We start from the raw sequence: 15,459 nt of genomic DNA on the forward strand, positions 1-15,459 counted from the left end.
TGCTCTGAGATCCTTCCCATATTTAGAGAGAAGCCAGCAAAGGAACAGGGACTGGCCAGTGAGGAGGAAAACCTGAGTATGATGCCATATATCGAAGCTCAGAATCCAGTGTTTCAGGAAGGCGAAGGTGGTCAGTTGCGTCCAACACTGCAGAGAAGAGGAGCAAGGTAAAGGCAGAGAAAAAGATTTTGGTAAGACAAGGTCTTTGGTGACCTTCTTAAGAGTCATTTCAGTAGATTGACATGGGTCAAGTTGAGGGAAGAACAAGAAGTGAAGAGGGTGAATATAGGTAACTATGGAGAGCTCTGCTTTAACGGGAAGCAGAAAACATGACAACAGCCAGATCACAAAGCTTTTATTTGCATTCCTGTCTGTTAATAGTATAGGCTGCACCTAAACACCATGTCACCTTTCCTTTCATTTTTTTGGTTTTAATCCTTTAGACATTTCTTCTATCAAGAGGCTTATAACACTTGTTTTGTAAATTTCCCTTAAGACAGCTAATTCATGATTTACTATTTTATATTCACAATATGTTTTAGAAACAACACAGCTCTAAATATTAGACTATCAGGAGAGTTTGGAAGTACCAAACCTAGTTTTAGAATGCAGATGCACTCAACTAAAATGGAAATTAAAGGTGCTTTAAGGAAAACTCTAGCCTATCTGTGGTGGTACTGAAAACTTTCTTTCTGGGACTATTACCATGCTATTTTCTTGATGTAAATTAACATTTACAATAAAGTTGTTAAATTATTACTCTGTCACTACCCTATAGTGACATTATAAAAGCTCTAGAGAAGATAATACAAATACAAAACACAAATAAAACCCTGCAGAATGGATATGTAAGCTTTTATTCAGGCAACCATTCCCATAACCATAAAGATCTCTTTAAAACAGAACTGTCCCAACTATCTTAGTTAGTTATCCAAAATGAACAAAAATTAACTATAAATGAACACATTTCAGCACATAAAATAAGTCTTCTGAAGTTTTTTAACACTGAGACCTAATTACATTATATTCCAAGTTAGAGTGACTCATAATGTGAAAACTGTAATAAAAATGACATAGTGACATTACTTGGTCAAAGTAAAGAAACATGTTTGACCTTAGATTCTTAGGAATCCCATGTGATCACAAAATAAACACTACTGGGCAAAAAGATTTTAAAGTTCAAAAAAACAGACATGATGAAAAGATATTATACAAATAATTTAAAAATAGCCACAGAAATGTAAAATCATCACTTGAATTTTTTTTTAGATGGGATTATGTGGGTGACTTATTTTTTTTCAAAGTAACTTTTATTTTATTTTATTTTTAATATGAAATTTATTGTCAAATTGGTTTCCATACAATACCCAGTGCTCATCCCAACAGGTGCCCTCCTCAATACCCATCACCTACCCTCCCTCTCCCTCCCACCCTCCATCACTTGAATTTAAGAAAGTGCTATAAAAGCAGAGTCTGGTTGTCAAAATAGATTACAAGGGATATTCCGAAACAAATGAAAAATCAAAATCCTCAAGTAGTGGCAAGTATTTCTAATGTGTAACAGACACAGAAATGCCAAGGGGAAAATGAACAGAGAACTATTTCCTGAAGTGGAAAGGAAAAGATGAAGGAGGTAGAGGTGGCTTTAAAAGTGCAGAGACCTAGCAAATTCACTTACCATCTTCCAAATAAAAGAATCTCTTGGGAGAATTTAAGCACCATTAGCAGACACATCTTATAGCAGTTAATGCAATGCTTTGTCTTTCAGTGGAAAACTATTTCAAAGGTGAAAATGACGTAGGAAGCAGAAGCATATTCTGTTGAGACACGAGGTAATTGACACTCTCCCGAACTGCAAAAAAGCATTTCATGAGAAGGCATATAAAGTTATTGACTAAATGAGATTTGTTGTACGAATAATTCATGCCTAGTGAAATAGCTTACCAGCTGCCACAACTCTGGGATCCTCATGAGACTGATGTCTCCCAGCTGCACGACTGTCTGCACTCTCATTCCACCAAAGAACATGAACTGCAGAAATAACCAAAAATAGATTCTAAAGACCATGGCGTTACTACAAATAAGAAATACAAAAAATTAATCAGAAACATTAAGTTTTATTCATGGTGAATATCAAAAAGGTAAAATTAAGTATGTTAGTAAGATTTTGGAGGGGTCAGGGATTTGGGAGAGAAATTGATAAATCAATCAAACTTCTAAAGTTTTATAGTTGAAAAACAGATAGCTGGAGAGAAAAAGTAAGTAACAGCACTAAAAGACACAATCAAGGCTAGACCCAAGTTTTATGATGTCCTACTATGTTCTATTTTTATTAAAAAAAAAGCAAGATTATAACAAAAATGTTTATTACTAAAAATGTGGATGTTTTAAAAAAATTAAAAGCGTAATTTGGGAGTGCTTGGGTAGCTCAGTTGCTTGAGTGTCTGACTCTTGATTTCAGCTTAGGTCATGATCTTACAGTCGGGAGATAGAGCCCCATGTTGGGCTCTGTGCTGAGGGTGGAGCCTGCTTAAGATTCTCCCTCCCTCTCTCTCTCTCACCCTCTATCCCTCTCCCCCACTCCCTCGTGCTCTCTTTCTCTTTCCCTAAACTAAAATTTAAAAAATGAATAAATTAAAGCATAATTTTAACTACTTAGAGAAAACCTCTATTAATATTTAGTGTATTTCTTTAAAAAGTTAGTAAAATGAAATTAGTAAAATGTATACTATGCTTAGGAATATTTTTAAAAATCAACAGTGTGTATTTTCCATGGTAGTAACCTTAATTTTTAATGGCTCTGTGAATGCCTCCTTGTGACAACTTTTTTTATCCCAATACCTTATTGCTAATTATTTACATTATTCAAAATATTTCAGGATTCTACAGAATACTGAAATTTTTTTATGACTAAATGTAATACACATTAGCTGTACAGATTTTAGAAAATGGAGATAAAAAGGAAGCAGGAATCATTTCTAATCCTACCACCCGAAAATAACCACTTTTCTATTTTGGTGTATCTCTTTCCATATACACATAGGGTCATACCACACTGTTTCCAGTGTTTCCTTATTGTAAATAATGCAGACATAGACTGAGAGCAGCAGCTACATGTAGGTCTATAATAACAATGTCGAAGACAACTACTACTAACATTTATTGGGTGCTTACTATATGCCAGGCCTCATTGTAAGAGTACTGCATGTATTAACTCATTTAATTTTCACAATACTCTTAGGTTATGATTATTATTTTATTGATGAGCAATGTAAGGCACCATAAGGTTAAGTAACTCATGCTAAGTCACAAAGACAGTAAGTGGTGAAGCTGGGATTCAAACCCAGGCAGTCTGGATCTGATTATTTCCTCAATATAAACTCCTAAAATTTAAACTGAGAGAACCAGAGTATTTTATATATAATTCTACATGTATAGTGTACATACTGTAACTGTCCTCCAGAAATTATGTCCTGAGTACTCCGCATATTACTCTTTCTCTGCTGTTCTGAGAATGAATTTAAGATTAAAAACTGGGCACACATGTTTTCAGTAGTTTTTTCTTATAAAAGTTATATATGCCCACTATAAAAAAAATAGACTTAATAAACATTAACGTCATCATTAATATCATTTACATCCTTTCAAACTTCCTTCCTATATAACCTAACACACTACACATCTATGCATGTTTCCTAGAATATTGGCAAAAATAATTTAAAAATTAAACCTTTTATCTTTATTGCCAACTTTCGGGAAATGATTAAGACAGTATGAACCCTACACAGTATATGAGTACTTACTTTTCCCAATTTATCAAATAACTATATATAAGTATGTCTTTATTAGGTAAAAATGGCATTGGATTATTGTCTTAATCTGTATCTTCTTTAGTAGTCATTTGTAGGTCTACCTTTGCATAAGTCTTCATTTTTCTTTTTGCTTTTGAATTTCACTTAAGGTGCTTTGGGGCATGCAGAAAAATTGAGACTTTTTGTTTTTATTTTTAATTCTTTTAGAGAGATAGAATGAGCAGGGGAGAGGGGCAGAGAGAGAGAAAATTTTAAGCAAGTTTCATACTCAGCACTGAGCCCAATGCAGGGCTTGATCCCAAGACCCTGGGATCATGACTTGAGCCAAAACCGAGAGTCAGAAGCTCAACCAACTGAGCTACCCAGGTGCCCCTTTTTATTTTTTTAAGTAGGCTTCATTCCCAGTGTGGAGCCCAATGTGGGACTTAAACTTACGGCCCTGAGATCAAGACCTGAGTTGAGATCAAGAGTCAGACCCTCAACCAACTGAGACACCCAGGTGCCCCTGAGCCTTTTAAAAATAAAATCATCCACCCAAAAAAACAAATAATCCAGTGAAGAAATGGGCAAAAGACATGAGTAGACACTTTTCCAAAGAAGACATCCAGATGGCTAAAAGACACATGAAAAAATGCCCAATGTCACTCATCATCAAGGAAATATAAATCAAAACCACAATGGGATACCACCTCATACATGTCAGAATGGCTAAAATTAACAACTCTGGCAACAACGGATGTTGGCAACGATATGGAGAATGGGGAACTACTCTACACTGTTGGGAATGCAAACTTGTGCAGCCACTCTGGAATACAGTATTAGGAGGTTCCTCAAAAAATTAAAAATACAACTACCCTACAACCCAGCAATTGCACTAATAGGTATTTATCTAAAGGATGCAAAAATGATGATTCAAAGGAGCACATGTACCCCAATGTTTATAGCATTACTATTGACAGTAGCCGAAGTATGGAAAGAGCCCAAATGTCCATTGACTGATGAATGGATAAGAATATATGGTGTGTGTGTGTGTGTGTGTGTGTGTGTGTGTGTGTGTATTTATTTATTTATATTTTCAATGGAATATTACTTGGTGATCAAAAAGAATGAAATCTTGCCACTTGCAACAACGTGGATGGAACTAGAATGTATTATGCTAAGCAAAATAAGTCAGGGAAAGACAAATATTAGATGATTTCACTCATGTGGAATTTAAGATAAAAACAGATGAACATAAGGTAAGGGAAGCAAAAATAATATAAAAACAGAAGGAGACAAACCAAGAGACTCCTAAATACAGAGAACAAACAAAGTTGTTGGGTGGGGGGGAAGGGCTAAAGGGGTGAGGGGCATTAAGGAAGACACTGGTTGGGATGAGCACTGGGTGTTATATGTAAGTGATGAATCACTAAATTCTATTCTTGAAAAAATATACATCTTTTTGATTAAAAAATAAAATCATCAATTAATTTTTTTCTTTTACTGTTTCTTTGTTTTTTGGCTTAGAAATACAGTTCTCATCCATATCATTAAATACATTTATATTTTACTTTAGTAATTCTATGACTTCTTTCTCTCTACACTGAAATCTATAATCCATTTTAAGTCTAGTTTAGTATATGGTGTGAGCTAGACATCTAGTAATTTTCATAATTTTCTCTTCATATATTTTCCAACCAAAATATCTTTTTCTGTGTATTCTGATTATTTTCATAGGATATATTACTAGAAGTTAAATTTCTGGGTACAGATCAGAAGGTCAGCTTTGAATGTGTTAGGTTTGAGATGTCCATTGGACATTCAAGCGAGGAAGATGAGGAGGCAAATGGATATAATGAGTCTTTCAAATATTTTACTAGCTATTCTTAGTTTTTTTTATCCTTCCAGATGAACTTTACATACATTTTTAAGAGTTTGCCACAAAACACTCTCTGAAATTCTGACTGTAATAACTTTCAACTTTAAAAGTTAAATGCTCCAAACAGATGTTTCAAAATCAGTTTAGGGGATGCCTGCCTGGCTCAGTGGGAAGAACATGCAATTATTGATCTTGGTGTTGTGAGTTCGAGCCCCAAACTAGGTGTAGAGATTACTTAAATAAACTTTAAAAATGAATGAATGAATAAATAATTAATACAGGTATGTATATTTATCTGTATGCTATGTATATCTGCACTGAAGTGTTTAAGAGGTCATTTATTTTAAGTTTGTTTATTTTGAGAGAAAAGGAGTACATGTGTGCATGAGTGAGTCAGGGAGGGGCAGAGAGAGAGAGAGGGGGAGACAGAATCCCAAGCAGGCTCCACTTAGTGCAGAGCCTGACACAGGGCTCGATTCCACGACCATGAGATCATGACCTGAGCCAATATCAAGAGTTGTACACTTAACCAACTGAGCCATCCAGGCACCCCAATGCACATGCATTATTTGTAGCATGTATATATATATCAAATAACATTTTGATCTTACTCCTATGTCATTCACATATATATATGAATGTGTGTAGATACTTACTTGTGTATGTATATATATATATGTGTGTGTATGTGTATATATATATATATGTGCATGTATATATATATATATACATATATACATACACACACATATGTGTATATATATATGTGCGTGTATATATATATATATATATATATATATATATATATACATATATACATACACACACACACACACACACACACACACACACGAATGACCTATATAGACCAAAATACTAACAGCATTATCTCTAAGTAGTGGGAAATGCTTTCCCCGCTTTAGGGTATGTCCATGTATTTAGTATGTGTGAAAATATGTATTACTTTTTCATTCAAGGACAGTCTTCCTACCCCAAGAAATGTTATTTTAAAAAGCCAACAAAAGTAAACTTAGAGGAAAAAAAAGATGAAAGAACAGATATATTCCTGAGGCTCTTTGCAGTTTTTCAGCATTCTGATGTGTCATGGAAAATAGTAATTTAACATTTGAAAAACACTTCATGAAATGTTAACATTCTAAACAGGATAAAAAACAGGTTTTTTTCAACGTTTAAAATTACAGAAATCCTAAAACTCTGGCAATAAAAATTTAAATATATGCTATAATGAAGAAAAGAGACAAACTGACCCAAGAAATTTAGTAGATCACCAATATACTTTGCAATTTCACAGAAGAAATAGACAACTGTACCTCTGTTGAGTGCTCCATATTCTGTGTGGAAAACTCCGACTAGTTTTGAGTAGCCTAGATCCACATGGGCGTTAAGTGCCCTTCTAAATGCGTCACCCCACAGAGCTGGCCCACCTGGTTTCATCTGAAAAATAACCAGCTCATAGACTCCTGGAATAGGGAGAAAAACAATTATTTTACAAAAGATATTCAGGAAATTTCTAATCAAGTTAGTCTGGTTCAACTGGAAGGCTAATCTGCGTACACAGATTTGGAGGATCACACAACTGTACACATGAATTGTGGCATTATTTTTCCTTGCTTTTATGTTTAGCAGGTCCTTGTCCAAGTTTAAGGATCAGTTGTTAAGCTTATACAGAAAGACAAAAATGGGGGTACGCCTGGATGGCTCAGTCGGTTAAGCACAGGACTTCAGTTCAGGTCATGATCTCACAGTCGTGAGTTTGAGCCCCGTGTCAGGCTCTGTGCTGACAGCTCAGAGCTTGGAGCCTGCTTTGGATTTTGTGTCTCCCTCTCTTTCTGACCCTCCACCACTGAGTTTTGTCTCTCTCTCACCCTCTCTCAAAAATAAATAAACATTAAAAAAAAAAGACAAAATTGGGAAGATATATTAAGCTATTATCTGAAATACTGTTATAAATTTTGTCAATAAAATATTGAAAATTTACATTAGGATCAGGTTTCTGAGCTGCCTGAATCTGCACTTTTAGGTAAGAAATGAATTAGAAAAGACTTCTCTGATCTCCTGTATTTCCTCTTCTTTCTAATTTTAAGAGGTAATTTTAAGAGGTAATATTTTTTTGTTTATATAACTTCCCCCTACATGATTCCATTTCTAATAGGAAAACGATAGATCAGTCTTGTCTGAGTTTTTGAGTGTTAGGAAAAAAATCCAAAACTGAACAAGATGATTTTATTGTTCCTAAATAGCCAGATAAACATCTGAAAAGCATTCTACCTTCTGGTCAGAGGTGAGGTGCAGGTAAAGAAAAAGGAACTAGGGACAAGTAGCTTTGAGAAGAAAAAGGAAAAAAAGTACAAAGTTACTAAAGAGTTATGAACAGCAGAGGAAGAGAACCAAGATTTGACACTGTCCAAGAAGCCACTTAAGTTCATTTAGATAGTGCTGAAAGCCTGTGAGGAGGTCTAGGTGGATTAGGATCCAAACAAGACTTTTCAAATCTCGAATAATCTAAAATATACTACAAAGTTGGGAATAATAGAGGAAATAAAATAAAATTCAATTAGTTAATGCTTTTTAAAAAGCTGACCTTTGTTTAAAACTATGTTAAATATTTCCTTAAGTGAGCAAGAAAGTGAAATCACCAAGAAGAGAAATCTTTAGTAATTATTTTCAAAATGAGAAAAGGAAAGTTTAAGTCCCCTAAAAGTCTTATAAGCAAAAATATCCTTAATATTTTAAGATTAACTGTAATTTGTGTGTATATAAAAAAAAAAAAACTATGACAAAATTTCATACCTTATCTTTCACTTGCCGGAACATGTTTTCTCTGCTTCCAGCCCCCAACTTTTCAAACTTTACTCCCTATTCAACTTTTTATACTCATACCTCAACTTTAAGGGCATTTCCAAATTGGGGGGAAAAAACCAACTTCATTATTCAATGTTCATTGTTTTAATAAGCAATGAGTTAAAATTCATTTTTATCTCTGTAATATATTCCTATATAAAACACAGGGGATTATTTTTCCCTATGGAAGTGTAGTTTTTATAGCTTGAAATCTGTAGTATTTTCTCCATCAAAATTCAAAGTAACTAAGAGGGAAGGACTTACCTTCTTTTGCAGGCTTTTCTAATTTGCACCATGGCACCAGGTAAGTAATCTCAAACTCTTGTTCATCTATGAGAGCCAGATTTGGAATGAGAAATTGTTGCCAATCTTTATTTTTGGCCAGGGCTTTCCGAACTTCAGTTCGGTGAGCAAAATTATCTATGGGAAGAAAAGGAGTAATAAAAGTAAAAATTTATTTAAAATCACCTATACCTTTTTTTTTTTTTTTATTTCATTCAATTCAGCAAATGTTCACTGAGGCCTTAACAGTGTAAGGACACTGTTAAATCACTGGAGATACCAACATAAATAGATATGACATCTGTCCTTAAGTTTCTCATGCTCTAAAAGGGGAGTAGGAATTTAAACAACTAATGATAACATCATATGGTGGGGTTTATAAACTATTCTCTAGTAGGTAGTTGTGTGACTTAGGTTAAGTTATTGAATCTTTCTGTGCCTGTTTCTTACTCTGTGAAATGGGAATAATGATATAGTATCTCCCTCCAGGGTTTCTGTGCAGGTTAAATGAATCACTATATGAAAGGTGCTTTGAGCAGTGTTTGACACCTGGATAGCACTCAATAGATATTAATTATTCTTATTGTTTGAGACATTTAAACTATAGTGCCAGTTTAGAGAAAGACTATTGTTCTTTGGTGGTAGTGGTGATGGTGGTGGTGTGTGCTCAGGTCAAGGTACACTCTGTATTAAATTTAACATAAATAAAAGGAATATGTTCTTTTTTAGCATCTTCTTTGAATAGCTTCCAAAGAAATCGTGCTGATTCTCTTTCTTATGATCACCATTCTTTTTACCCAGTATTTATTTCTCTTACGTTTGTTACTCAAATATTTACTAACATTTAGCCCTAGTATTATATTTACTTTTAGGGCCTCAGTAAGACTAATGGTAAGAAGTTTTTCTATGGTTTATGCAGGGCATCTTAAGAGCTTAAGTGAGTTATATCAGGACCTGACTGGTGATTTTTTAAATGGACATGAGTCCACTGGTGGCATATTAAAACACAAATTGTGTTTTAATGGGATTTGTTCTATTACTATATGGAGAACCCCTAAACTATGGCCATGTTGAATACAGAATGAACATTTTTCATATTAAAGTACTTCATGACTATTAACTTTGGACACTGATGATTAAACATTAAGTGAAGTATTGAAATTCTTTGGGTTTCATCAAGTCCTGATGTGGACTTCACAAAGATTAGACACTGGAGTAACACACATTCCGGGGATTCCTGTAACCTGTTCTTCTTTGACTATTAAATTTCAACAATAAGAAGGAATTACTCTCCCATCCTTCATGATATTAACCTACTTGGTTCTTACAACCCCTGCTATATTTTTTTCGTAACTCATCCTTACCATAAGCCATTTATAATTTTTCTGAGAACTAAAGTCTAGTTCACAATTTTATGATTTGAAATATGAGATGCCACACTTTCCCATTTATGGTAACATAAGGATTTGGGCAAAGGGTTGTTAAAGGTGTACCCCTGGGAGGAGGAATTACTGAATTCATTTTTTACTGTTGTTCCCCATTTCAAAAGTTTAATTTAACCTGTGGGTATTTATACTAATCTAGATCCAAGAGCTAAGCATCATGTAACACTTAACAGAACAAAAATCTATACTGAACCCTTAAGCTGGAAAAACCATACCATACTTCCAAATATGAAACACTTTATTCATTTTGCCTCCAAATTCTACACTCCAGGATCCAACCAATTCAGAGTGAGCTGTCCGAAGATGTATGTTTTTCTTAAGGTTTTCCAGAAACTCATTCATCTTTGAGGGCTTAAAGTAATAAGTACGAAATTCATAGAATGTTCCATCATATTGTCTTGGGCCCGTAGTAAAAGATGAGTGCACCTGAAGAAAGATAAGGCAAATTTAAATATTTTGGGAAGGCAGGGTTTATAATACTGTTACAACCAAATCTGAATCTAGAAACAAGGGATACTCATTAGACTCATAATCCATATTTGTACCACTGTTGTCATCTGTCCTTAGACATTTGTTTAGGGAGATGTCAATACAGACAACTACTCTTTTTTTTTTTTTTTTTTTCAGACAACTACTCTTAAGTATGCTGAATATATAGCTACTGTTTCTTAGCAGGGATCTACTGTTAGCCACTTTTTCATGAATTTTATCGTAAGAAGGCACTGAAGTCTTAATAAAAGTTCTTTACTCAAGAACTACAATTAGGATTCTAATAAACTTGCAAATGTCTTACCCTATTTAGCCAATATTCTGTTTTCAGTCAATACTATATGTTACACTACTATATACTACTATAACTATACAGTTATGCAATTAAATAACTTTATAAAATATGCAGGTGTTATGGAAGGTGAAATGGAAATGTCTTAGCAAAAAACCCTTTTTTAGGTTTTTCTTAAAAATAAAAAATGCTATTCAGGTCAAAGTATTTATCACATCTAATGAAGTAGATCCCTGGTAAGGACAGGAATGGACTCTGATGCTAAAGGAAGCTATAATCTATCCATGGATTATATATACATTATACCATACTATAACCGCATTATACTATGGTGGTAGACTGTATGAATGCTATAAAGGAAAAATCAATGAGTTAGAATTGTCTGAATCATTATTAGGTTTAATTATAGATGCAATGTGAAGAAAGGCATTTAATCCATCCAATTATACCAGATTGACGAAAATATCTTTTAAGAACCACTAAGTTCTTTTTGCATTAGTCATATGCTATCTATATAAATTTTTCTTCTAAATTAGTCCTCCAAGTCTAAATGACCTTAGCTAGGACATGCAGAGATTATCTTCCGTATATGTATTTATGTGTATGCATACACATGCACACACATTATGATGGCATTTGCATTTACAAATCTTTCTTACTATAGGTTTGGCTATCATGTGCCAATTTAATAAAACTTACTAATAAGAACTATCTATTAAAAGTAGTGGTAAGGGGCGCCTGGGTGGCGCAGTGGGTTAAGCGTCCGACTTCAGCCAGGTCACGATCTCGCAGTCCGTGAGTTCGAGCCCCGCATCAGGCTCTGGGCTGATGGCTCAGAGCCTGGAGCCTGTTTCCGATTCTGTGTCTCCCTCTCTCTCTGCCCCTCGCCCGTTCATGCTCTGTCTCTCTCTGTCCCAAAAATAAATAAACGTTGAAAAAAAAAAAAAGTAGTGGTACACGAGTGCCTGGCTGGCTCATTCAGTAGAGCATGTGACTTTCAATCTTAGGGTCATGAGTTCAAGTCCCACTTTGGGCATGGAGCCTACTTTATAAATAAGTAAATAAAGTAAGTGTTGGTACAGAGTTATGGACTAATTTTGGGCTTTTTTGACTCCTTGATATGCCAAATGAAACTAGTAGGCTTCTTTATCTATCTGACATAATTTAGGTTAAAACACATAATTTTTAAATATATTTTGTGTATAAAGTCATAATTATATACTTGAATTCATTCCATTCATGTCCCCTATGATTTCTGTTCCTATTGCCCAAGTATCTAAGCTTACTTGGAAAGCAAGTATTCCCACCAAAAACAATTGCAGACACTTCTACTTTTGCTGGAGATGATTTTGTCATTTTAATCAAATTTTAATTAAAGAATGTTATGCAAATAAACAACTGACTAGTGTTATAGTTCAAAAAGTAGTATAAATAAAATATATTAGAAAACGGAACCGTTGGGTATTTGTAACAATTGCTTTTATGTTATTTTTCAGAGAATTTGTATTTGGAAACAAATATGTGGTCAAAGGCACATAGTTTTATTATTTTTCAAATAAGAAACAATTAGAGGAAAAGCCCAGGGAAAGGTAACAGCAGTGAGGTAAGCGTGTGTGCTTGTGGGGAGGTGATTTTTGTCAAAGGGCAGAAACTACAATTATTAATGGGGTAGGATTCATAAGTGTTCCAGGCTCCCTTATCTTCAGGTTAGGGCTCATTTTCAGCAGCACTTATATTCAATTAAAAGAGAACACTTGGCTCACATCTAATAAAGTCACAGTCCAGGATAAAGTTGTAAGGAATAACTTTTGGCCCTGCCCCAGAAAAGTGTGGATCAGAAGGATAAAGACTATTGCTAATCATGGGTGAATGGGCCATTACTGGTTCTTTTCCAGTCTTCACCAGAAAGTCAGTCTCTAGAGTAGGTTAATTCCCTTCCTATGTACCTTTCGAGAAAGAAATACAAGCCTAAATATCCAAAGGAAAAAAACATTGTAGACTGACAAATAGGCGGGTTCCCAACAGTTAAGGATGAATCACAAACATCTGTTGTGCACGTTTCTCATTCAAGGGTAAATGAGGCTGTTACCGTATCTGCTCTGAGGTTCCTAACCCTGCCAGCCTCGGACACGACCCACAGGAAACAGTGGGAGGCTGGGCTGGATGCTCCACGACCCGCACCCTGGGCCTTCTCTTCCAGGTTCTCTGCAAAAAGCTCGCTGTGTATACTTCGTTTAAACAAGGGAGGTCACTTCGGTCGCCAACTACTAGTTGACCTATTTTTCCTCTACCTTTCGTCGGGGGGGCGGGGAGGGCGGTGGCTTGTCAAACGATAAATAGAAAAGGCTCGATCAGCAAGCACTGGGCACCGGCCTCAACGTGGCGACCGCAGGGGGCTGGGCGGCAAGAACCAAGCAGCGGGAGCTTCAAGGGTGTCCTCAGGGGCGCCTGGCACGTAGGCCAGAAAAATCCCATTCGCGGCTGCTCGCGAATTGGCCTGGAGGCGATACTGACCAGGGGACCCTCCCTGAACTGCGCCTCCATGCTCCCGTGAGTCCCGGGAGTCCTGTGATCCCACTTCCAGTTCTCAGACATGCAATAGAGTAATTTGGGCCCGGGAACCGACTGGGCGCATGCGCGACGCTCGTAAATCTGGGAGCGCAGCCGGGAAGCGCTTGCGCGGGACCTCGAGCTCCTCGCTGACGTCCCTCCCCTCCCCCAAGGCACGGCGTGGGCACGTCTCCGCGGCCGGTACCTGAGGCGCGAGCGTCCGCGCAGCCAGAGCTCTAGTCAGGCCGCTTCGGAGGACGAGCATGGCGCGGCTGCGAGCGCTGGGAGAGCCAGCCAGCCAGTATTCTGTCTTCGGTTCCTCCTGGTAGGGCTAACCCGCCTGGAAAAGAGCAGCGACCGAGCTACTGGCGGACGCAGGCCGGGGCGGGACTCCGCGGCTGCAGCTCCGCCTCTGGTGCCGGGAGGCGCGGCGGCACCGCCCGGTTGGCTGGCGTCGTCCGTGGGCGTCACGTTCGGGCCCCTCTCCCCTCCGGCCCAACGTTTGTTTCCTCAGACGTTCTCACCCAAACGTCAGAGGGGCATTAGGATTAGCTGGACGCGGAGAGCGTTCCTGTGCCACCTTTCTGAGCCCATCAGCTAGTCTCCACGCGCGGTTGCGCACAGTTCTTAAAGTTCGTGCGCAGAATGTGAGTGTGTTTGTCCTTTGAGAAGGAAGTATGATGCGTGCATATTATAATGCTGTGCGTTGAAAATCGTGGAGTTTTTTGTCCTTGTTCGTTTTTAGTCGGGGTGACTTAAACGTCAAGAGCAGGGAGGCTTCACTTCTCCTCATTAAATGCATGGTGGTTCTCTAATTGCCACCGCAGCATGACCTTGTAAGGCTCTTAATGATTTGAAATTGCATTTTTCAGGAGCTCATTGGAATGGGGGTCCCGAACTAGGTATTCAAAAGCCAGTGGGGGGTGTCTGGGTGGCTCAGTTGGCTAAACGTTGGACTCTGGCTCAGGTCATGATCTTGCAGTTGGTGACTTCGATTCCCACGTTGGGCTCTGTGCTGACAGCTCATAGCCTGGAGCCTGCTTGGGATTGTGCGTCTCCTTCTCTCTTTGCCCCTCACCCGCTCAGGCTCTTTCTCTCTCAATCTCAAAAATAAACATTAAAAAAAATTTTTTTTAAGTCAAAGTTAAACATACATAGTTTCAAGTCAAATAGTTTTATAAGTCTTAAAAAGCGAACCAGACCTTGGGTCTTTTCCTCCCTATCCCTGATTATTGGTCCCCAGAATAACTATTCTCAGCATTTTCCAGTTGTTTCTTCTAATGCTTTATTCTCTTTTTCTAAATTACAGGCTTTTTCTAGTGTGTCTTGATATTTTCAGTAGTGTCTGTTGCTTGGAAAAAGAGGATTTAGGTCTCTTATATACCATTCCTTCAAAATAACCTTCCTTTCCCCATCTGACAATGGTTGCATTAAAAGTTGTCACATTATTAATTTACAGATTGTTTACATTTTTATTACTAATTGCATTGCTTAATACACATAATTACACAATGCATAATCAAACACAATTACCCAATAGTTACCTTGTTGCACACATTGAAATAATACTGCTTATACTGTCAAGAATAGAGAATTATTGGGGTGCCTGGGTGGCTCAGTCGGTTGGGCGTCCGACTTCCGCTCAGGTCATGATCTCACAGTTTGTGAGTTTGAGCCCCGCATCAGGCTCTGTGCCACCAGCTCCGAGCCTGGAGCCTGCTTTGGATTCTGTGTCTCCCCTTCTCTCTGCCCCTCCCCTGTTCGTGCTCACTCTCTATCTCTTAATAATGAATAAACGTTAAAAAAAAAAAAAGAATAGAGGATTATTACAGGGATATCACCTGTGGTTGTATTGGTTGTGCCTTCTTC

At 37.1% G+C, this 15,459-nt stretch overlaps 1 protein-coding gene across 2 annotated transcripts; it reads right to left on the bottom strand.

Annotated features, from left to right (window-relative positions):
• LOC125150044 (protein NipSnap homolog 3A-like) lies at positions 1–14,000 on the bottom strand. 2 transcript variants are annotated; one of them, XR_007146149.1, is made up of 7 exons: positions 13,796–14,000; positions 10,475–10,685; positions 8,797–8,952; positions 7,002–7,151; positions 1,945–2,031; positions 1,679–1,852; positions 1–147 (listed from the first exon to the last, which is right to left on the bottom strand). XR_007146149.1 is itself a non-coding variant. In XM_047829360.1 (6 exons), the coding sequence occupies exons 1-6, from the start codon at positions 13,853–13,855 to the stop codon at positions 1,776–1,778; spliced, it is 741 nt and encodes a 246-aa protein (XP_047685316.1). In that variant the 5' UTR covers positions 13,856–14,000; the 3' UTR covers positions 1,413–1,775. The 2 variants fall into 2 exon arrangements, 1 of the variants encoding a protein (XP_047685316.1); XM_047829360.1 differs by lacking the exon at positions 1–147 and having other exon boundaries at positions 1,413–1,852.
• Positions 14,001–15,459: the final 1,459 nt, after the last annotated feature.

The sequence above is a fragment of the Prionailurus viverrinus genome, chromosome D4 (assembly GCF_022837055.1).
Source record: "Prionailurus viverrinus isolate Anna chromosome D4, UM_Priviv_1.0, whole genome shotgun sequence".
In the NCBI taxonomy this organism is placed as follows: domain Eukaryota; kingdom Metazoa; phylum Chordata; class Mammalia; order Carnivora; family Felidae; genus Prionailurus; species Prionailurus viverrinus.